General features: G+C 34.8%; 2 protein-coding genes across 9 annotated transcripts; one reads left to right on the top strand and one right to left on the bottom strand.

Annotated features, from left to right (window-relative positions):
- Positions 1-595: 595 nt before the first annotated feature.
- On the bottom strand, positions 596-11,723 carry LOC141530740 (uncharacterized). Of its 7 annotated transcripts, XR_012479790.1 has the most exons (5): positions 11,378-11,723; positions 11,132-11,298; positions 9,914-10,966; positions 5,418-5,756; positions 596-818 (listed from the first exon to the last, which is right to left on the bottom strand). XR_012479790.1 is itself a non-coding variant. In XM_074248032.1 (3 exons), the coding sequence occupies exons 1-3, from the start codon at positions 11,721-11,723 to the stop codon at positions 10,907-10,909; spliced, it is 573 nt and encodes a 190-aa protein (XP_074104133.1). In that variant the 3' UTR covers positions 8,458-10,906. The 7 variants fall into 7 exon arrangements, 2 of the variants coding, with proteins under 2 accessions (XP_074104133.1, XP_074104135.1); XR_012479787.1 differs by lacking the exons at positions 596-818; positions 5,418-5,756 and adding an exon at positions 8,458-8,634 and having other exon boundaries at positions 8,707-10,966; XR_012479789.1 differs by lacking the exons at positions 596-818; positions 5,418-5,756 and adding an exon at positions 8,458-9,314 and having other exon boundaries at positions 9,388-10,966.
- Positions 11,397-20,991, top strand: Zfh1 (Zn finger homeodomain 1). Of its 2 annotated transcripts, none has more exons than XM_074248030.1 (9): positions 11,397-12,089; positions 12,165-12,291; positions 12,371-12,929; positions 13,006-13,402; positions 17,832-18,058; positions 18,143-18,283; positions 18,431-19,837; positions 19,922-20,087; positions 20,184-20,991. In XM_074248030.1, the coding sequence occupies exons 4-9, from the start codon at positions 13,369-13,371 to the stop codon at positions 20,375-20,377; spliced, it is 2,169 nt and encodes a 722-aa protein (XP_074104131.1). In that variant the 5' UTR covers positions 11,397-12,089; positions 12,165-12,291; positions 12,371-12,929; positions 13,006-13,368; the 3' UTR covers positions 20,378-20,991. The 2 variants fall into 2 exon arrangements, with proteins under 2 accessions (XP_074104131.1, XP_074104132.1); XM_074248031.1 differs by having other exon boundaries at positions 12,162-12,291.
- Positions 20,992-22,203: the final 1,212 nt, after the last annotated feature.

The raw sequence follows: 22,203 nt of genomic DNA, 5'->3' as shown, positions 1-22,203 counted from the left end.
AATTTATTCCACCAAAATTTGAGGTTAGTTACGAAACTGAAGTTAGCTGAAAATTTTAAATTTTTACAATACTTTTTTTATAATAATTTCATTGTTAAAAAATTTTTTAAGTTTATTAACTTCAGTCATAATTTAATTATGATACTGAAATTAGCTAACAGCTGTCAATTTTTTTAATTTTCATAACAAATCAATTACAAAAAAAAACTTCTAAAAATTGTAATTAATAATTTTTTTTTTTTTTAATTTTCTAACAAAACTTTTTTCATAATAATTTTATTGTTGTAAAATTCTAAAAAAATTTTTGATATCTGTTAACTTCAGTGTGATGATTAGTTTCATATGAAAATTAAGTTAGCCGACATTTAAAAATTTTTAGAATTTTTTTTTATTGAAAAAACAATCACAAAATAATAAAAAAAAATTTTAATTTGTAAAAAAAACTTGATAATTTTTTAATTTTAATTTAATAATTTAAAAAAATTAAAAACGTTGGCTAACTTCAGAGTTATTAATTTCATAATAATTTTATCAAGTAAGTTTTATAAAATTTTACCATTAAACTTTCAAAATAAAAAAATAAGCTCCTCTCTATCTCAACTTTTATTTTTAATATTTCATGACATTTTTAGTGATAATAATAACATAAATAAAACTGATTGTTTTTCTGTCTCACTTAGTGCTTTCTTGTTCCAGTTTGAGTTGAGATTATTGGTAAGGGTCTGATGACGACAGGAGGAAAAAAATCCAGTTGGTATCATGGATGTATGGGAAAAAAGTAAACGAGTACGATGTGCGAGAGATGAAGATCCGGATGGCTGAAAGAAAGTAATAAAATAAAATAAGAGAAAAGCAGATAAGGATGTTGTGTTGTGTAGCAGCAGTGAATAGTACGTAGGGAGACGCTATCGGGCGTGAGTAATGCACGGTGGCGTCCGCTCGGCGTTCTCTTTCCTTTCGGACGCTCGGCTGGACGGATTGATAAAGATTAAAGGTAAAAGGAGGTGGTGGTGGTCCAACTCTGGACCCTCAATATATAGATATATCTATAAGTAAAGAACAGAGGGGCATGTTTGGAGAGTTAGGCGACAGAAGTCACCCAGCGAAACGAACGCTTTGGCTCAGGAAGGGGATGATATCATATAGGGGTCTATATCGGAGTTGCTTCTCCTTATCTGGCTCTACTCTCATCTGGGTCTCCTCCTTTTTCTACTAACATCCATCTCCCACTCTTCACCGTCTATAACTATCACTACAACTAAGCTCTACTTGCGAGTAAAGCTGTAAGACACAAATACATATTACAATATACCTACATACACATAAAGATTCACCTACAGTTACAGTGAAGCTACAACTATACTGGAATTGATGCACAGAATAATACATTGACGTAGAGTCCAGAGAATTGCAAGCTTGCTGAGTAACTCAAGAATAATTACTAACCATTAAATATAAAGGTATTTTTATTTATTCATTATTCATTATTTTTATTTTTAAACAACGCATTGACTAATAGATATTTTTTATGTCTAGTTTACTGAGTTGAGCGAGTTGAGAGCTCTGAATAGAAGAAGTGACGTTGAGTTATTAAGATAAACTTCCTTGAGTTGGAGAGTCAATGATATTCGACACACATACTGACAGTGAGATTTAAAACAAATAAAAAAAGCTTTATATATATACATTTAAGTTAAGAGATGGAAGAAGAATAAAATAGCTGTGTTGGATGACTACACTGATGATACCAGATGAAAAATTACCCGTACTATACCGGCGACGCCAATGGATAGGAGTCTACATATGGGTGAGTCACGCGACAATCGCGGCTAAGGGAAGTAAAGCTGTGACTACAACGATCCCATGCGCACACTTTTATAGTACATGTAGCATCCAGTATGTTCCTACAATAGAGAAATAGTGAGCAGAGCGGTAAAGGTAACTAACTCACATATACGCTTGCAGAGAAGAATATAGAGTACAGTACTCTCTATTGCAGTACAGTAATAGTATGTATATATATATATATATATATATATATATATATATATATATATATATATATATATATATATATATATATATATATATATATATGTAACACACAGCAGACCAGAGGATATAAGTATAAGGGTGAGACGGATGTGTAATGCAGGGGAGATGATAAAGTATGTACGTGATACGTGAGGAAGAAAGAGAGGAAAATATAAGCAGAAAGCTTCGTGGCACGTGGCAATACTCTTTCGTCTTTCCAGCAGCACTATATTTTCTTTTCTTCCTATGCTTGGTTGAGATTATTCTATATGCTACTACTATCCCTGGAGCTTTTTGTTGTTGACATTTTCTCTTACTCATTATATTTATATCTGTATTCTCTGTTGTTGGTACTTCTTATACTTAAATATAACCAACGGTATGGTAAGATCACTCAAGTTACTATATTTTAAATTTGTATTGGATTAAAATTATTAATACCTATATAAATCCGAGATTTAGTTTTGTTTACATTACATACACCGTGTATTATGTGGCATTAAAATAATTTATGGAATATATTATTATATTTAGTGGAGAATAATGGAAGGTTATTGTGTCTTTAGAAATGAAGGTATATATGTATATTCTGACAATGGTATATAAGTACAAACGCAGATAACAAGCACCAGATTTGTGGAGAAAGAGATGAAGGGTGAATACGTATAATATGTATATATACGAACTACTGTTGCATTCACTCTCTGTTGTTGCGAATTCAGTAATCCTGAGTAAAATATAAAAAAGAAGAAAAGTGAGAGCCTGAGTACTTTCTATGTAGATATAGAGTAGTGAACGAAACGAATGAATGAATGGCTTCCAATCTGTTCCATCCCTTTGTCGAGACGACTCGTGGCGCGTGTGCAAATCCACCTTTTCTTTCTTTCTCTCTCATAATTCTCATTTTTCCTGGAGCTCATCGTCCCCGTGGCTGCACACGCCTCACACCTGAGTACAATGGGTCACCCCGATTTCGCCCCCTCATACACTTTTATTTTTTTTATATTTTGTATTTCATCTCTTTCTTTCATCTTTACTAAATCTCTATTTCGTTTACTCTCCTACTATGTCCCCCCAACAGACGTCGTCTACTCCTGGATATAATATGTATTCCCTACGTTTAAATACTGACGCAGTGGTCTGTGCAAGGGTGACTCTCGTCAACCCTCTCATCGTACCACCAAAATTTTTACTGTCACACTCGTTTCATTCTCATCTTATTCCTATTTATTATTATTGGAACGTGTGTCCTTAAATGATTATTATTTTCAACTTTAATTAATTTTATTATTATTTTAGATTAAACCAATTATTATTTTTTATTAATTAATTTATCTTTATTTATATCGTTACATTAATTTTTTTTATTACCCCCAGGTTAAGAAGCAATATAATATCAATTGAATCAATTACGTCAACAGTTATATACCTGACGACGAAATTAGACAATTGATGGTAAGCTAGAGAGAGAGTGCGGGCTCCATCATCATGAGAATAAAGTTAACTGTGGATTACCATCAATTGAAGACCCGCAGATGGGTAGCACACAACTCAAGTGATGTAGAATGTTTTATACTTAAAGTGTAGTTTATATACCTCACTCAATATAAACACACACACACACACACACACACACACACACACACACACACACAGAGTAAAACTGCTCGGCGATGAGGTAGGTGAGGAGGACTGTTGCTGTTGCTCCATTCTTCCGAGTAATATACGGGTATAACGGTGTGGGAATCCCTCAATTTAACAGTAATTGTTTAATTGAGATACTCACCGGCGGTGAGTACGATAAATTGGTGCAAACGCGCCGAGACTAGTCTGTTGGCTTGTATTTATACTTTATACCCGCTTCTTTTACAAGCCCATTCTTATGTATTTAGTTTTTTATTTCAGGTCCTAATGTGCTGTACTAAGAAAAAGTGTCAACTGCTTGCTGTGAAACGTGTATCGCAGGGGTGAGGTAAATTATGTGCCCGAGCCAATTATAGTAATAAATGAGATCACTAACGAAAATATATATTATATGACATGATGGTATTCTTAGTATGTAGCTTCTGGTATAAAAATTTCCATCATGCTATTTTTTTGATAACTAGCTGACCCGGTGAACTTCGTATCACCTACAATATATTTTATTATACCTTTCAATCAGCGATTATCAATCTTTAAACTCTAATCTACTTCGATAAAACAAAAAGAAAATTTTTGAAATCGGTCCAGTTGTTTTTGAGTTTTAACGAGACTAACGCACAGCTATTCATTTTCATATACATATAGATAATCAATAAAAGTTAATATATTAATTCCTCCAATTAGTGCAAACGCACGTACCTAATAATCTAATATCACTTCTAGCAAACGTATTTATCAAGATCAGCATCACCTGGAAAGCCAAAATCCGGGTAAAAATTTCAACTCACCCTTAAATTTGACAGGGGGGCTCTTTAACGCATGCAGCCCTGCTCTAATGTACAATGCATAGGTATACATATTTTATGTATACCATAATCTACCTTTCTTTGTCCGTCTATCGAGAATACGCAGAGCGGAGAACGGATAGGAGGGTGAATCGTGTTCTTTCCGCCTGCATGCCCATCTATTCGAGTTATTGCATTACTGGCTTAGCTTTGCGTTACCCCCTCGTGATTGCCGACCGTGTGGCCACGAGTCTCTTCTACCCCTCTCGTGCTTCAGCATCCTTCTTCGTATCACCCAATTTGCGTACCTAACCCCTGGTTCCCTGGCTGTCTGTCGCTCCCTTCATTTCTCTATTCGTACACCATATAACCAATATCCAATATCCATTTGGAATAAAGCTCCGGAGTGCACCTTCTGTACCGCCAACTGAATCCTAAATGTTTCGCAAAGATCAAACGGGATTAACGCCGGAGTATTGTTACTCGGTGTTATCAATGTACCATTGTGGCATCAGAGCATTCAATTGCAGCTTACTGCTTACTGCTTATGAAATGAACAGCAATACACAGGTTTTTTTTCCAGGGTACGTATTTACATCATTGTATGAACCATATGCACTTGGATTTTTTACCCTAAACATGAATATTATTTTTGTTCCAGGTTTTAAATATTACTCTACTTACATGTGTACACAAAAAGTGTTTAGTTATTAACTCTGAAGAAATGTTATTAATATCAAATTCCGGATGTCGAGTGAGTAATCTGGATTCTATTGCGTCATTAAGATTACTCGGTGATGATGAATTTATATATTATATCGCTGCTTACATTACTCTTATCTACGTTTTTTTTTCAAAAGGTAGAACAGATATATATATATGAATTACAGCGCTTGGTTTAAATAGTCCAGACCGAATATTTAATACAATAAATAATAAATATACAATACTTACGGTTACAATTGTGTTGAAGCTCGGTGGTATGCCAGTAGACGACACCTTGATACGCAGAATAACAAAGTTTACGGATCGATTAAGTTACTTAGCAAAGTAAAGTACTCTGTTAGCCAAGTTGAAGGCCATGAGATTCCTACCGAGCTGTTTCACCTACACAGATCTCTTCTCAGAATTAATTACTTTTGAAATGAGGAGACGACGGATATAGGAGGAAAGTTCAAACTGCTATCTGGTACGTGTCGACATGAGGTGGTCGACATGGGTTGATTGAAACCAGATCCCGTATACCAAGCTGAGCTTTAACTTCAACTTTAAATAAATGCTCTGAATAAGTACCTATAATATAATACACATAATATATTATATTATGTTATATATACAACTGATAGGTTGACTCATAGACCATGAAGCTATAAAACAAAAAAAGAAAAGATTAGTTCATTGGTTTTACTTAAATGTTTTTTTAATCACATCTTGTACTAACTTAATTTTTTTTTTCTCCAGGAAAAAAAGCGGCATTAAAATTTATATGAAACCTATCATAATAATAATAATAAAAAATGATATGTATTCACATGGGACTCAAAATAATGTGGACAGCAGAGTATGGTACGTGGTACATGTGTGTATGCTGATGCTGATGAAAGAAGGCCCGCGAGCGATAGAAATAGGAAGAGAAGGAACAACCGTTCCCGTGAGAGCGGGTGTGCACACGTTTTTGTGTATACATTGTTTCGTCGAACCAAAAGGAATATAACTACCAAACGTGGAGAGCTCTTTGGGTACGCGTTTTGCCCGTAAAATCTGACCCAGCCCGCATCGAGGTGCATAGGGTTCAACGAGAGCACAAGCAAGACAGCGACATGCATCGAGGTGTACACAGACCTCGGGCTGTTGCCCATATGGTGACCAAGGCCCCTGGGTATACATACTACAGGGTCTATAGGTGAACACACGTTTCGTTTCCCGTGCTCAATTTACTCAATGTACATCTCTCTTTCTCTCTCTCTCTCTTTGCTTTTTGTCTCGCTAACCTCTCGAGTCGCCCTCTCTCGAATCATTCAATCTGTCGACCCCCGTGTGCGAATTTTTATATCGATTCACCTGGTACACAATGTGTACTTTATATTTACATTATATGTTTATAATTTTAGATTTATTTATTTATTTATTTTTTTCATTATCAATTATTAGATATTTTATATAAGTGCTTTAATTAATATTATATGAATACCCGCAGTCACCAGCTATGACTCGGAGTAAAAATAGATTAATGTGTTAAGTAAGAACTCCAGTATTCGATTACACTCGATGTTATTTTTATTTATAAAATTATAAAAAAATAAATATTGCCTTTTTTATATAAATTTTATAAATAAAAAAAATATCGAAAATCGGATTTAAAAAATAATCATATATTCATTGAATTTATTATATGAATATTTCATTTTTCATAGAACAAATTTACTTGCATAGGAATGTATTTTTCCTGTCATAAATTAAATTAAGAAAAATAATCGGGTTTTAATTTCTGACTGGGAACTGGGTCTTATTTAACATTAATGGCCCTTAAATTCTGACGGAAGTTTTTAGAAAACTTCTGGTATTTTAAAATACGATCTCGTGACTAATGAATCACTTAACAAAGTTAAATTTCTATTTATTTTTTATAATTATTTAATTACTGTTCAAAATCATGAAAAAAGGCAAGAGTCAACCCTCGTTTATGTAACTAAAATTACTCACATTAATTTAGGGGTCTTATCATTTAGATTAACACTACAAATATATTAACATAAAGCTTAGGGATTCGGTAAATGTGTTCAGTGAAAATATGTAAAATTTATGACCAAATAATCAGGTATAACGGTCGCTATTTACAAGGAGAACAGCTAAACGTGTGTCAAACGACTACCGTAGGTTAACTTGTAAGTATTTTGACGAGTAGTTTGGGTCAAGTGAGTAAATATTAGCTTCTCCTCGTTGGGTATGATATCTCAGGGTCTATTACCAACAGTTTATCATTAAACATGATAGAATTTTTTGCTATTGCACTTTGTCCTCTCGGTGTATCAAATTTCACCGTTAAACGCAGTGATACCCTTACATTATTCGATAGCATATATCTATACCAGTTAAGTCTGGTAAATGTCATTTAAGTAGACAGTATATAGGATGACAGTAGAGTAAAGGAGCGCAGAGAGGATGGTATCAGTATTATATGTAGACAAGAGGTAAAGCTTTCAAGTGAACGACACACAATACAGACGTTTTTATTCTTGGTGCTCTCTTGACTTTTAACGAAGCGTTTTATTGTTCCAAGACAGACATCAAGAAGAGGATCACTTGCTCTCATTGACAGGAGTCACGTGAAGCCGCGTTTAAAATATCTTGGAGAATACGCCTTTGCAATGAGATAAGCAGACTTTATTGCCCGCACTGTGGTAGCTGACGGAGTTCGAGGAGTTAGAGAGGAACAGAAGGTATGCCACGTTATGTTATATGAAGAAGAAGATGAGGAATGAAAAAAACACGAGACCTCCGCTGGGTAGAAGACTCTGCTCTGGATAGGAGCAAAAAAAGGTATACATAAACCAAGTCAATGCGTGTTAGCTTCTCGAGCTAAAAATTCTTGCGTTATAGGTGCTGAAACACGGATCTCTGAAGGTTTAGTTAAAATAAAAAAATTAAAAAAAAAACATTAAGAAGAGAACGAGATCAAGTAAGATGAGATGAGATGAAGAAAAAGAGAGGAGAGATGAGAAGAACAACTTAAAGGCATATCGGTGGAAAAATAGGGGGTGAGTAAGTATAAGAGAAACAAGACGGCCCAGAGGACACAAGTGGTGCACACATGGCGCACAGTTGTTTCAGAGGTCAGGTTTTTGTCCACGAAATTTTCGTTTTACGACTACGTTGAGGAGTTATGTAGGTATAGTGAGAATTGCCAGTAAAATGTAAATGATGGACCCCCTTGGCTCTTCTTCACGCATTCTATAAGTTTAAATCTATATGTACCTTTTAGTGTTTTTTTTTTTTTTATTCTTTTTTTTTTTTCATTTCCTTTTACCATTAAATTAAAAATAAGAAACTAAAAAGAAGAAAAAGTATTGCTCTTGAGTATTCTCACGTGTGCAGTATAATTTTTGGAGAGTATAATAAATATTCTGTTGGAGAATTATCGATGCGGACACAGCTAACAGCTAGAATCTAGCTGTAATATAAGAAAGGATAGGATTTTGGAATGAAAAACGAATTGGCAGATCACATATATGTATATATATACTTATGTCTAATATGTAGAGACAGCACGCGGTGGAGAGACAGAGAGAGCTCACCGGTGTGCGTCCAGCCGAATGAGATAAAGAAACACAGTTGCGAATCACGCCGTGGCGGCGCCTAATGGGCGGCAACAAAACAGGGGAGAGAGAAGATACCGTCGGGGAAATAACGCGAGAGTGTGTTAGGTTATCTACTCGGTGTGTAGTTGGGTGAGGATACACTCCCACCCAAGTTGGGTTACCCCACCAGGCTATAACTAAACACACTCGGAGATCTCCGTGGCCCTTCGAGACGATTGCCGCGTCATCCGCTGGACCCGATTGTGAAGATCACCCAGGGACGTCTCTCATCTTGCGGGTGATAGTCTCTTCTTATACATATACACATACAATAATACAAAGTTAAATTATCATCCACCCTTCTTGGGTATATTTCATCTATTGTATTGTATTGTGTGTAACGATCGCTGGAACAAGTTGCAGTTCTGCTTGGATAAAACTTCTCCAAGTTTTATGATACGAATTTTGTTATCCCATACATTTGTAACATCCAGCTCCAGATTATATTAGATACAAAGCAATTATTAGCCGTGCTCTCTTTCCCAAAACAAACCTATAAAATTAATTATGTTGTTAAGCACAGCAATATAAGTAAAGAAGAATATATTATGTACAAACATACTTACACCAGGCTATCCTAGTTTGTTATAAGCATAAGTATTATATGGTACATACACAAGATAAGAGACAAGAAGATGAGCGGTGGATTGGAGGGAATGAGCGTGAGAGATATTATATGTACAAACCTTAACTATTTGTATGAGGAGTTTGTTTCATCCACTGCCATAAAAAATAATTGATGATACACGACTTCTAGTAATTGATGTGCGTCATAAACTCGATGGATTTCGATTGGAGAGCGAGATGAATCTTATTCATATACTTATGCATCACGTGATAAAATACATAAGAAAAAATCTTGATAAAGTGGCGAGATGGGCCAACGGACTTCTATTATAATATATATAATACCCGGAGTTAAGATTTAAATATCAGTTTGGAGACATACGTCGACGATTGACATATGTGCAACCATAACGTGTCATATGATAAGATAAATTTTTCAATACTTTGGTATATATGTTAAATGCTATCGTTATGCATAAAACTCCCGGTAGATCTTTATACCTACGGTATTGTTTCGAGACGTACATCGTTTTCATTCAGTAATTCGTCGGCAGCTGCATACTAATAATAGTATCCGACGCCAACGCTCTTCTCCCCCTTTCCGTCGTCGTCGCTGTGCTACGACGAATGGTCACATTGATTTGTAAAGTTTTTTTCTGAAGTTTAAAAACCTTTTCAATGAAATTAAATCACTAGGAATTGCTCATTAGCACTGGAACAATCTATTATAAAGAAGATAAATCAATAAAAGTAAAAATCTTCCGTAGATTATTTTTTTTTTATTGTAATTATAATAATCTTAATATTAATCAAGAGTATTGTTAAGCGAATATGAAGCAGGCTATGTAAAGAGTGGTCAATCGAAGATTACTCTCATACTTACAGCTTACATGTGTGTACTTACGAGATTGAGAGAAGCCAATTGAAACAATAAGGTTTAAAGTACGCGTGAGGCGATCGCGCGCCTTACAACACATACGTACTTAAAATATATGTAACTTTATTCGCGGCGCTTTGATCAATTATGGACATACCAAGCTGTATCTTGAACAATATTTTTATGCATCACGAGCTCCTCTATCATCACCATACTCATTAACTTTGTTATCCTTTGTTATCCATATATCTTGTTTAATATCCATAACATATCTTTGTATCCTTCATTACCCCGCCGTCAACGGTATGTACCTAGAAGTAAGAAGATATATTAATTATAATAAAATAAACATATTTAAATTTGTTGTAGACGAAAGGAAGCGATAAAAAATTAAAGAAGAAAAGCATCCCAAAGGATAGAGCGATGAAGCGCATCGGTGGTCCATAATAATCCATTTGAATGGAGAAACAAAGATATATACAGATGTTTCCGGTAACAAATGCCGTAGAGATAAGATTGGTATATCGTCTATCAACATTACCAGCAATCGCAGAGCCAGTATCTCATTTACTAAACCTCTTATCGAAATGTCATTAGCAGTTGAAGAGTGGTCATAAATACACATATTAATCTTTTTCTCGTTAAAAAAAAAAACTACCAGTTACAGTAGTTACAGTGTACAGGACCTCGGTGACGTGATTCTGCAAAAAAAAATAAAAGTAAGAAAAGTAAATATAAAGAAAAAATGGTTGGTATAAGTATTGGTGTTAGCTGAAAGTGATATTGATATGTTTGTAGCTGTTGGTTGCTGGTAGGTATTTCTATTATCACGAGATTTAGACGTCCTACTCTGTTTTAAGGCAAACCTTTTGGTGAAGATCTCCGGGGCGCGTTTCCCAGCATCCACAGCCCTGATTCTGATTGCGCTTGTCGCGGGGCGCAGGTAGGGGACGTGACAAAGATATGTAGTGGCCAGAGAAGAGTATAAGCTTCAGAAGAAGGGGCAGAGTGTGTGCTGAAGCGGGGAGTGCTGCTGGAAGAAGACAGATAGATAGATATAGAATAAATATAAGGATATATTTATATATGTATATGTTTAAATGTATACATACCAATTGGTTGGTGGTCCATATCCAGATAGGAGAGCTGCTCCGGTGTAGCAGACGGAGATAAATCAGTGAAGGTAAACGGAACCCCGTGTGAAGGAGAGAGACGAGGTGAGCGACGTAGCCAAGTGGGGATGTAGTTGTTAACGGTGTACGAGGGAGGTGAAGAGCAATAATGCACGAGTGAGACAACCTCGCTCACTCTCGGGCTCGTAAACGACGAACGGGGGCGGTGGCTGTGCCGTGGTACGGCCGCCATCACCATCACCATCCATCCCAAATCGTATAGCACACAATACGCAGTTCTCCCAACAATCTTCATCGCCTGCCTGGTTGCTGCCTGGCTTGTCATCCATGTGTGTTAGTTAGAACTCCGCGGTACCCGCCGGTGCGCTTCACTCTTCTGTCTATACTTACTTAACTACTCTCCTAGATGGTTTAGTACACCGACATTCTCCGCTTAGCCCGCGCCTACTGTACTGCCATGCCCTAAGCACCGGAGGCTCACCGCGTCGTGCAGTATCTTTATCTTTATCTTCACTCACTCACTCTCCTCAGCACTTATGTTTTACTTCTCTTCGTGTCCCCCTTCCTGGCCTCTCTCTCTCAAGCTCTTGCTCTCAGTGTTACTTTGTGTGTTTTAACAACCCTAAGGATATAAACGCAACTACATACCCTCGTGCTCGAGTTTTGCGTGCGAAGTCAACGTGAGTGAAAGGTGAATTATTTATATATATTTAAACAAAAAAAAAATATATATATATATATATATATATATTAATTATTCTAGTAGTTGTTGTTAGCGGTGGTGGTGTTACTGCTATTGTTATTGCTGCTCATCTCAATGCTGGTGGATTGTTATTCTGTTGTGAGGAGATAACACGAGAACAAGATTTACGCTGGAAGAGTGTGTTAAATGTGTATGTATTTTTTTTTTTTTTGTAAATATATTTTTAAATTAAAAAACTATTTTATTTATTTTTATTTTTTAAATTACAGGCGATTGGAAAAAGACATGGTAAAGTTTTAAGATGGAAGTTGATATTGTTACTGTGCGGTGAAAATTAATTAGTATCAACGGGCGACGACCGGGCAACTTTAACACTTTATTTGTCAAAGTGTGTATATCTGTGTCCGTGTGTGTCCGTGTGTGTGTGTGTGTGTGTATGTGTGTAACGTTTACAATATACAGCAATAAGTGTATATGCTGGTGTGTTAGTTGTGTTGTTGTTTAATTTATTGATACAAGAAGATAAAATATAAAAGAGGAATAATTAAAAATAAAATTAAAAAAAAAATAATAATAATAAAAGTAAGTAAGCTGGCTGAACTGTTTAGACCCGCCCCGAGTTGAGAAGACCATCGCATCGTTTTGAAAGGTATCGACTCTCTTTAGATACACACACACTCGACGCACTCGCCATTCTTATAACGGCCCCACCTTCTGCCTTATCGACGACGACCACGAGTAGAGCACTCAGAGTTAAGCTAGAGGAGATACGTGTGTGTTTTATTTTAATTAATGGTTATTTTTCTGGCAACTCGACCACGAGACCAGGTTTGGTTTTTTTTTTTGTTTTTTTATTTGTAAATCCGTTATAAAAATTACTGTAACCTCGCTGTAACAATCATAGGAACGTTTGATGTTGTTTCCTCGCGTACGTTTGCCGACCACCAGGCCAGTGGTCACAATTTCTGTCGGCGCTACTACGTCATCGTCAACAACGTCGTCTGAGTCGTCGCGAAACGTTTTTACGGTGAAGCTAAATAATAAAACAACGACACGACGCCACCTCCACGCGCCTGGAAGAATCCAAGGTCATCGTCATCAACATCAACAACAACAACAACATCTTCATCACCTAGTTCGCTGTCGTCGTCGGGCACGAGGACGCTGGTTCAAGCGATTTCTCGCATGATGCCCTAGTAACAACAAAAATAACAAAGACGAGAGCATCTTCGGGGACAGACGTCCGCATTTAGGACGCCGAGTTAATATGAGCATGACTCTCGTGCGAAACGCATTCAAAGGTTTGTTTTTGTTTTTATTTTTTTTTTTTTTTTTTTTTTTTTTTTTTTTTTTAAATTATATTTCTTCACAGATTATTTTATTTCATCAGAGATATTTACTTCAGAAACAGAGAAATATATTTATCATTTAATATTAATTTATATTGCTACCTTGGTTGTGAAAAAAATTCAGTCAGAGTATACGTAATTCGAGATAGACTAATGAGAGTGCCAGGCAAAGGTCGGTAGAGCCACAGAGGGTCAGATAAGAAGAAGCGAGCGAGCTTTATTTTATATATATGATATGATGTACACGTATGTGTGTTATGTTGCTTTTCGTTGACTCTGACGATCGACGTGGCATCAACAAGCTACGTAGCACCACACTATTTTTTTTAGAACAATTAACGTTAACAAGCTTCTGAACTCGCTGCTGATTAAAAGAAAAAAAAAAATATTTATTTATTTTAGCTGTCGATTTGTCATCTGCTATCTGCTTCTGTTATTGTTTATAACAGTGCACACATTCGACTTAATTCATCAGCGCTTTACTCCATTCAAGACATCCCTTTGTTCTCGTTGTTCGTAGCGATTACTACGTGATGCGCTGTAAAGAGTTCAAAGTTTTTATTATTTTTACATTCACCTGATGATCAATGCCCGGGTAAAAACGTGACTAATCAAAACATTTTTACACTTTGTTTAAGTTTATTACAATAAACCCAATTAAACAAATATTAGTTTAGAAAAAATGTCCTCTAACACACCTGCTAGGCTTTTTTCTACCTATAAATGTATATTTATACATTTTTTGTTCTTTTACTTTGACCTAATGTCCGTGTCAATAAGAAGGGGGAGTAGATATCGCATTTCACGAGAAATAAATGTGGGAGTTACTGAGCAGAGTGGTTTATTAGTTTCATACCTCTCGTAATTTGAAACTTTGAATTTAAAAAGTCAAGTGTATTCGATTAGCGTTTAAAATTTGTTACATTTTATAATATTGTATGTATCCGCCAGAAACACGGTCTACTTTATCACCAGAACTACTCCAATTGTAATTATATTTATTTTAAAATACTTATGCGGGTAAGAATTTATGCTTTATGGAATTTAATGCGACATTTAGATTATAATCTCGGTATAAATTCCTGCGGTAAAATTTTCCTCGAAGTTTGCGATAAATAAATTGTTTTAGTACGTGCTATCTTGGTTATGCGGAAACAAAGTACGACAACCAAGTCTAGTTTAGTTATAGTCTTCAAAACATTGCATTTGTTTAATTTCATTTTGTACCAAGTAGCTTAACCAAGCAAAAAAAAATTATTTAATCGGTAAACATAAATTATTTAAATGTTATTTAAAAATAAAAAAAAATTCTACTTATAGGTCACAACTAATATAATCATTGCTCCTAAACTTTAATGTAACATTTGTGGTTTAAATAACTTGTGTTCCCAGTATTTACAATTGCTTATCGCGTGCGGTAACTCGTATTGACCACGCGATAGAAAGAGCTGCACTTCTATATAAAATAAATCTATCATATTTGTCATCGTCATAACAATAATAATTATTTTTAATTTACACGCATCGACTATTCGTAAACAATTAAATTGCACATAAAATATTTTCGCCTACTTATTATCAATATATGTATATTAATTTATTTTCATAACAAATTAAAATAATAATAATAATGATTTTCAGTGATGAAAATATTTCTCATCAAAGTGCTTATGATTGCGTCAAATGCGTCATGAAGAATAAAGAAAATTATCTAAACGATTGAGGAGTATCGAGAGTGTCTTGTCTATATAATACCATTATATGTAATGCCAATCATATTATACATTGTATGTAATAACAAGAGTATTTGTAAGTATGTATGTGAGTACTGGTAAAAGAAAATTGAGAGATAAGTGATCTCGCGTTTTAATGGCCGCTGCGCCCCCGCGTCGCGCCAAGGCTCAATGACCTCGGCCGGAGAGCAGTTTAACGTTTAGTTTGAATCGCCTGTGGTTCGCGCTTCCCGACGATACTCCGGTGACGTCATTGGCCCGTGTTACCCATAACTATAACTGATGTTTAGCTGTATGTATCTCATCGGTCTGCTGATGCTGTTGTATTATATATATAGGAGCTTTTCATCGCCATCTTGTCCGCTGGTCAATAGACACTCGGACTCTCATCGACACGTGTTTAACTTCTTGTCTCTTTTATTTATTTTATGACTCTCAGCATACAGATATATAGTTATAACTCATTGGTTTTAATCTCGAAATCTTGGCAGCGACACGATATACATCAGGCCACAATTGCTGCCACAGAAACTATGATGATTCAGGAAAAGTTTTGCACTTTGTTAAATTGACCCTGGAGAGTTAAGTCTCGATGATTCATAGATAGATACACTTACGGCTTACCGACTTACCAACTACGGCCTAGTCTTTTATTTATCAGTATGTCTATATGGATAGAAACTTGGGAATTTTTGACAATAGATAGAGATAACAGATGAACATTTAAATATGGAAAATCAATAAGGGCTTCTTTTAACTTAATTGCTTTCTATTTCTTCTCTGTGTTTGTTTGTTTGTTTTGATTTGTTACAGTGACGATTTGACAAACACTCGGATCACCAGGCCACGGCTTTGACCCGTTTCAAACCGTTATCAATATTTACTCGGATCAAAGTGCAAACTAGTTGATGCATTACCTACAACACCAAAATGTTGATTTTCTATGTTTTCAGTAGGATTATATTCTCATTACGCTGTTGGGTATTTAATGGATTTTAGGAAACTCCAAAAATTTTTAGCTTCAGGCGTTTATCTTTTAACGAGTGAATCAATAGTTAGTAATTTAGGAAAAAATTTAGTTAGTTAATCATTTTGAAAGCTAAAAAAATTATTTATAAGTAAAGCTTCATATTTTACATTAACGAGGAATTTAAATTAACTAAAAGAAATTTTTTTGATTCAAGAAAATTATTTTTTAAAAATTTGATTATCTTAAATCAGAAAATTTCTTGAATAAAGATTTTTTTTTTGGTTTAAGTAAATTTTACTTAATTGAAAAAGTTTGCTTTATTTAAATAGAATATTTTTAATTTTTATAGATCAAGAGGTGTTATGTGTTTTAGATTTTTTTTTTTCTTATTCATTTATTATAAAATAGTTTATGTAATTTTAAATTATAAATTTTTTAATACCTGTACACAGAAAAAAAAACTTCTTGCACCAAGAAAATTACTTTAAAAAAATTTTGTTTTAAATAAATAAAAATTTTTTAATCAAGTAAAATTAACTTCAACTAACAAAAATTTATTTTTTAAATAAATTTTCTCCTTAATTCAATGTAATCAAATTCTTCAATATAAAGTTTCTTGATTCAATGTTTCTTCTTTTAAATCAAATAAATTTTATCATCATTGCAGGTAAAAAAAATAAAAAATTTTGAATTTCAATAATTAAAATTAAAAAAATCCAAATATTCTGTTCAAAATCACAACTATTGTATCTTAAACAGATTATAAAAACTATCCCCAACCCCCAACACCTTTTGACCCATAAAAATTCAAAATATTTCCAATAAAGTTCGTCACCATAAATTATTATTACAAGCATCAAAATCCATGAGCATTAAACATTATGAATGTATTAACAAAAAAAAAAAAAAAAAGAATGATCGGATACGATCGAGTCGACTTGTTCGATTGAGCCTGGACAAATGTCTCTGGAATTGATCGCACACCCCTATAGCGATTTTCCTGTCCGTTAATCACTCGGCTCCAGCATCATTTAAATCCCCCACGGTTGACAATATAGTTGGTCCCCCTCGGCCCCCGAAAGTTATCCGAGTGGATATAAAGTACGGTGGGTCTGGCATCCACCGGGTTGGCGTAGGATAGGGGCACGCAGAGGTCGACGTGAGATCTCCCCCGTGCCATGTGCCACTTTCGAAAAGAGTCACCCAGGGCGCGTCGACCTGGCGCGTGCCATACGACTAACAATGCCACGAGATTCTGTGCTGCAGCTAAAGCAATAGCGGCAAGGTATATTAAACCTATAAAAGGTGTGTAGGGACACAAAATTAGATAGGGGAAAAGAGGGGGTTAGAGTGACATGCTCTCTGAAAATATCAAGAGTCACCCCTCGGACTGCTGGTGATTTTGTAGTTTAAGAGCAGTCACCGACACCGCTTGCACATACACACACATACGTTAAGGTCCAGGACCACGATGGGAACGGGTGACAAAATCGGGGTCGCCAATTTTCGTTACGGTGGGGACTAAATATATAGAATAATCTGGAGATTAGCTAGAGGCCTTTTTGTTTCTTATTCATGTCACCTATCAAAATTTTTATTCATGTACATTTTATATATTTTATATAAATTTGATTAATGGCGAATTATAAATAATAAATTATTTATTTCTGTTTAATAGGGTGCAGCGGAGACGAGTCCAGTGTGGAATTAGCTGAAGTCAGCAACGGTGGGGCGAGTACTGAGGGCGGAGGTGGTGAGAGTAGATCGGCTAAGCAAGAAGAGAGGTGCCCGCAGTGTGGTATTCTCTGCCGGAACCTTCACGTTCTCCAACTCCACCTCGAGGACGCCCATAAAACCGCATTCGTCATTGATAAGCACGATCTCAGTGTTCAATTTTCTCAAGTTGTAAGTTTTTACTGCTAAATAATTGAAATTAATTTTTTTTTTAAATAAAATTTACTTATTTATTTTTTTTTAAAACCATTTTAGTCCTGCAAAGTTTGCAGCAAGACTTTTGCTAACGTTTACCGTCTACAAAGGCACATGATCAGCCACGATGAGAGCGCAGTATTGCGCAAATTTAAATGCCCACACTGTGAAAAGGCATTTAAATTTAAGCATCATCTAAAAGTGAGTTTTATTTTTATTTTAGTGGAATTGTTAAATTTGATGTCTGTATTGATTGGAATTTATTTTTATATTTATGCTAAGATTTTTTTTTTTTTTTTTTTTTTTTTTACATTTATATTTATATTTATGTTTATGTTATGTTTGTAGGAACATCTACGAATTCATAGTGGAGAAAAGCCATTTCAATGCAACAACTGCGGTAAACGTTTTTCGCACTCGGGTTCTTACTCGAGTCATATGACGTCAAAGAAGTGCCTGATAGTAAACCTAAAAAAGTCACGACAAAGCACAATAAGCAGTATAGAACGGGCTACTAAAAAACCTCAAATACAACAGGGAGGACAGTCATTGCAGTCCCGTGGTGCTCGTGAAATCGATATTCATGCTGCTAATAACAATACTTTTTTACCAATTCTTCCCAAGCTCTCGCCGTCAGATTACCATGAGCTGCAGCGAGAGAGTACGGGCATTTATGATATGCCAACTCTGCTACCTCCGATAGTTAATTTCAGCAGTTTATTTCTTCAATCGTCGCTCGGTAAAATTCTCAATCAATTACAGACTAAAAGATTAGACGAGGTTGCGTCTGAACATTATGAAGCGCATCGCGAGACTCTGAGTCCGTCGACCGCGGATTCTGAAGAAACTGAAGGAATTGAAGGAAAGTACTCACCGGTTTCAACTAATCCTCAGGGCTTAGACGCAGTGCGTCGTATTCTAGAGACGGTTAATACTTCCGTGACAAAACAGTTGCTTGAAGCAAATGTCAGAAAACTTGCGACCTCGCCGGAAACGATAAAGCGTGAGTGTGATGAAGACTATCACGATCAGGATAGCGAAATGTCGGGTGAAACAACTCACTATCAAGACTGGCAAACTGGTGACCAGTGTGACTCACAGAGCGAAGGTTTAGCAGCCAAGCTGGAAGATGCAAGTCAATCTAGTACAAAAGCTCGGCGTGGATCCAAACGAAAAGCCGAAGAAGGTTTTGCACCTGAAAGTTCCATAGAGGCTGACTCTGACGATGAGGATGAGTCGAATAAAACCCAAGCGGAACCCGGAAGAAGAGTTAGAGCGCGATCGCTTATCGACGACGAACAACTGGCCGTCCTCAAGGGTTACTACGCCATTAATCCACGTCCCAAGAAAGAAGAAATTGATATGATTGCTAATTATATTAATTTTCCTAAACGTGTCGTCCAAGTTTGGTTCCAAAATTCTCGTGCTAGAGATCGTCGGGAATTGAGAATGCCTGCTCTCGTTCCTTTGGCGAATATTGGAAATCACCAGCTGCCTCTAGAGCAGCCTTTAGATCTATCCAAGAAAGAAAGTCTCACAATAACCCCCTCTGTTAAAGACAATGATATTATTAGCAATAGAAATAACGTTTCATCACCACACGAGCCAAAAGATAATAATAAAATCATACAAATGACTGTGCCTCATTCGGAAGTTGATGATCTTGATGAATTACCCTTAGTTATTGATGAAGAAACCCCTGATCCGGTTGAAATTAAAAAAGAAGTATCCTCCGGCGGTGACAATGTAATAAAGGTCAGCATTTACTCCGATAATTTATTTTATTAAAAAGATAGTAAGGAAATTATAATTAATATTTTGTTATTTATTAATTTTTAGAGTCAATCAAGGGTCTATGTTAAGTCTGAGCGTGAGAATGATAGGCCTGTGCCAGATGCTCCTCCTTCGACAGAGACCGAACAAGAGGGCGTGTACGTGTGCGATCAATGCGATAAGACCTTCTCCAAGCACAGCTCACTTGCTAGACACAAGTATGAACATTCCGGTAAGTCTTGTTGTTTTAAATTTTGTTGAAATTTAGCTATTGATTTAAAGGGTGTATTTATTTTTTTTTTAATAAACAAATGTATGAATTAAACAGGGCAAAGGCCGTACAAATGCGAAGAGTGTCCGCGGGCTTTCAAACATAAGCATCACTTGACGGAACACAAACGTCTTCATACCGGCGAAAAACCATTTCAGTGCACCAAGTGCCTAAAGCGCTTCTCACACTCTGGATCTTACAGTCAGCACATGAATCACCGGTCCTCTTACTGCAAACCGTACAGAGAATAGAACGAGGGCTATCATCATCATCATCATCGTCATCATAATCATCCTCCTACAGCTTGTTCAAAGTTTAAATTTTCACAGTACACATTCAAACAAGTACGTACTAAGAACTTTCTTTCACTCGTGACTTAACATTTAGGTCTCTTTGCTGTAATTACTACTCTTGGTCACACTCAACACACACTAAACTATACATACACGTCAGAGGGTACAATACGTTTAGAGAGAAACGGGTTTATTACTTCCGATTTGGTCCAGGTATACACCTTCGGGACATAAACAAGAAATGGAAAAACAGGATATTACGAAACATCACACACAACGATCACGGCAACTCACTTTATACATGCTAATACTAACCGGGTGATTTTATAAACTTCTCATCACTCGATAATATTATTTAAACGGTCTTAATAGTTATTTAAATTTATAACGGGTAAGTTTTAAATTATAAATGATAATACCAAGGCCTCAGGCATCTTCTTTGCCCGCATACCAGATCAACATTTATTTAACGAATATTAAATGGTTGATGATATAATAAACTTTAATTAATAATATAAATCTTTGATGATGCAAATAACCAAGGGAAAAAAAAAAAACTAAAGTAACGGTACCAAAAAGCATAATGCAATAATCTATTATATATATATATATATATATATATATATATATATATATATATATATATATATATATATATATATATATATATATATATATATATATATATAAATAATATAATATAATATACATAATAATATTTTATTATTTTTATTGAAAATAAATGAATAAAAAAAAATATTATATATACCAAGACAATAATAAGGAACTAATTAATGTACAAAATTGTTAGCTACGTTCACTGATTAAGTGCGCGATATTATTCGGTGATGATTAACGGGTGACATTAAATACTACAATAATAGTGACAAAGTTAATAATTGTCAATCTCAAATTAAAATTAAAAAAAAAAAAAAATAATAAATAGATTTAAATGCGCAAGCTTATCGTTTTGATAAAGACGCTTGGCATTGAGAGTAATTGTCTCTTATTTGAAAACTAAAGAGAGTCTGGAATGTAGACAAGTGTTGAAGGAAACAAAGAAACGAAATTAAAAGTATAAATAGATATATATTATTATTAAAAAAAATCTATATATATAAAAATATATATTATATATAAACATAAATATATATTAGTATAGCATTTAAGAGGAGATTTGAATGAAAGAAGTGAAAATAAATATATAATAAGACTCAGTTGTCCAGTAGTTTTTGGCTATTAACTATTAAAAATAAATAATTATTATGGAGCTTGAGTACTTGTTCAATGCAATAATATTTTTTGCTAATTTAACGTGATTTTAACTAAGTACGTTTTTCTCGTAAATAAACTATTGCAACTTGTTATTCAGCACACATTCCTACTTATTAAAGGCCTTTTTTTACTAATTAAATTAAATAAACTAACGGTTACGATTGTAGTGTTGGTCCATAAATTCATTATTTACCGGATATTTATTTTAAGCACGTGTACGCGATATCGTGCTTTTTACAAAGTATCCACGCGTACTTTAAATAAAAATAATTATTTATTTATATTAATAGGACGGCATGAACGGACTAAAAAAAAAAAAAAAAATTACTATAATTTACCTTAAACGTTGATCAAAGGTGGACTGTAGATCGGTGAATGATAACGATAATAATTCAGTAAAGTACTTACAAAGTTTTTATTAACTTTTTAAATAACATCCACATTTTATTAATTATTTAAACTATTGTGTTTTTTATTTTATTTACACAACATTCCGTTTGTATCATGCT

The sequence above is a fragment of the Cotesia typhae genome, unplaced genomic scaffold (genome assembly GCF_013202065.1).
Source record: "Cotesia typhae breed Kobodo isofemale line unplaced genomic scaffold, CoteBio_Ctyphae contig_5, whole genome shotgun sequence".
NCBI classification, from domain to species: domain Eukaryota; kingdom Metazoa; phylum Arthropoda; class Insecta; order Hymenoptera; family Braconidae; genus Cotesia; species Cotesia typhae.
The sequence above is the reverse complement of the archived record's forward strand: the minus strand, read 5'-3'. Positions and strand labels throughout refer to the sequence as shown.

Coding starts and splice junctions, on each gene's coding strand:
- Zfh1 (XM_074248030.1), top strand. CDS start 13,369: ATGAGCATGACTCTCGTGCGAAACGCATTCAAAG. Junction 18,059..18,142: donor GTGTTCAATTTTCTCAAGTT/GTAAGTTTTTAC, acceptor AAACCATTTTAG/TCCTGCAAAGTTTGCAGCAA. Junction 18,284..18,430: donor AATTTAAGCATCATCTAAAA/GTGAGTTTTATT, acceptor TTATGTTTGTAG/GAACATCTACGAATTCATAG.
- LOC141530740 (XM_074248032.1), bottom strand. CDS start 11,723: ATGACAAGCCAGGCAGCAACCAGGCAGGCGATGAAGATTGTTGGGAGA. Junction 11,299..11,377: donor TATGGACCACCAACCAATTG/GTATGTATACAT, acceptor GTCTTCTTCCAG/CAGCACTCCCCGCTTCAGCA. Junction 10,967..11,131: donor CCGGAGATCTTCACCAAAAG/GTTTGCCTTAAA, acceptor TTTTTTTTGCAG/AATCACGTCACCGAGGTCCT.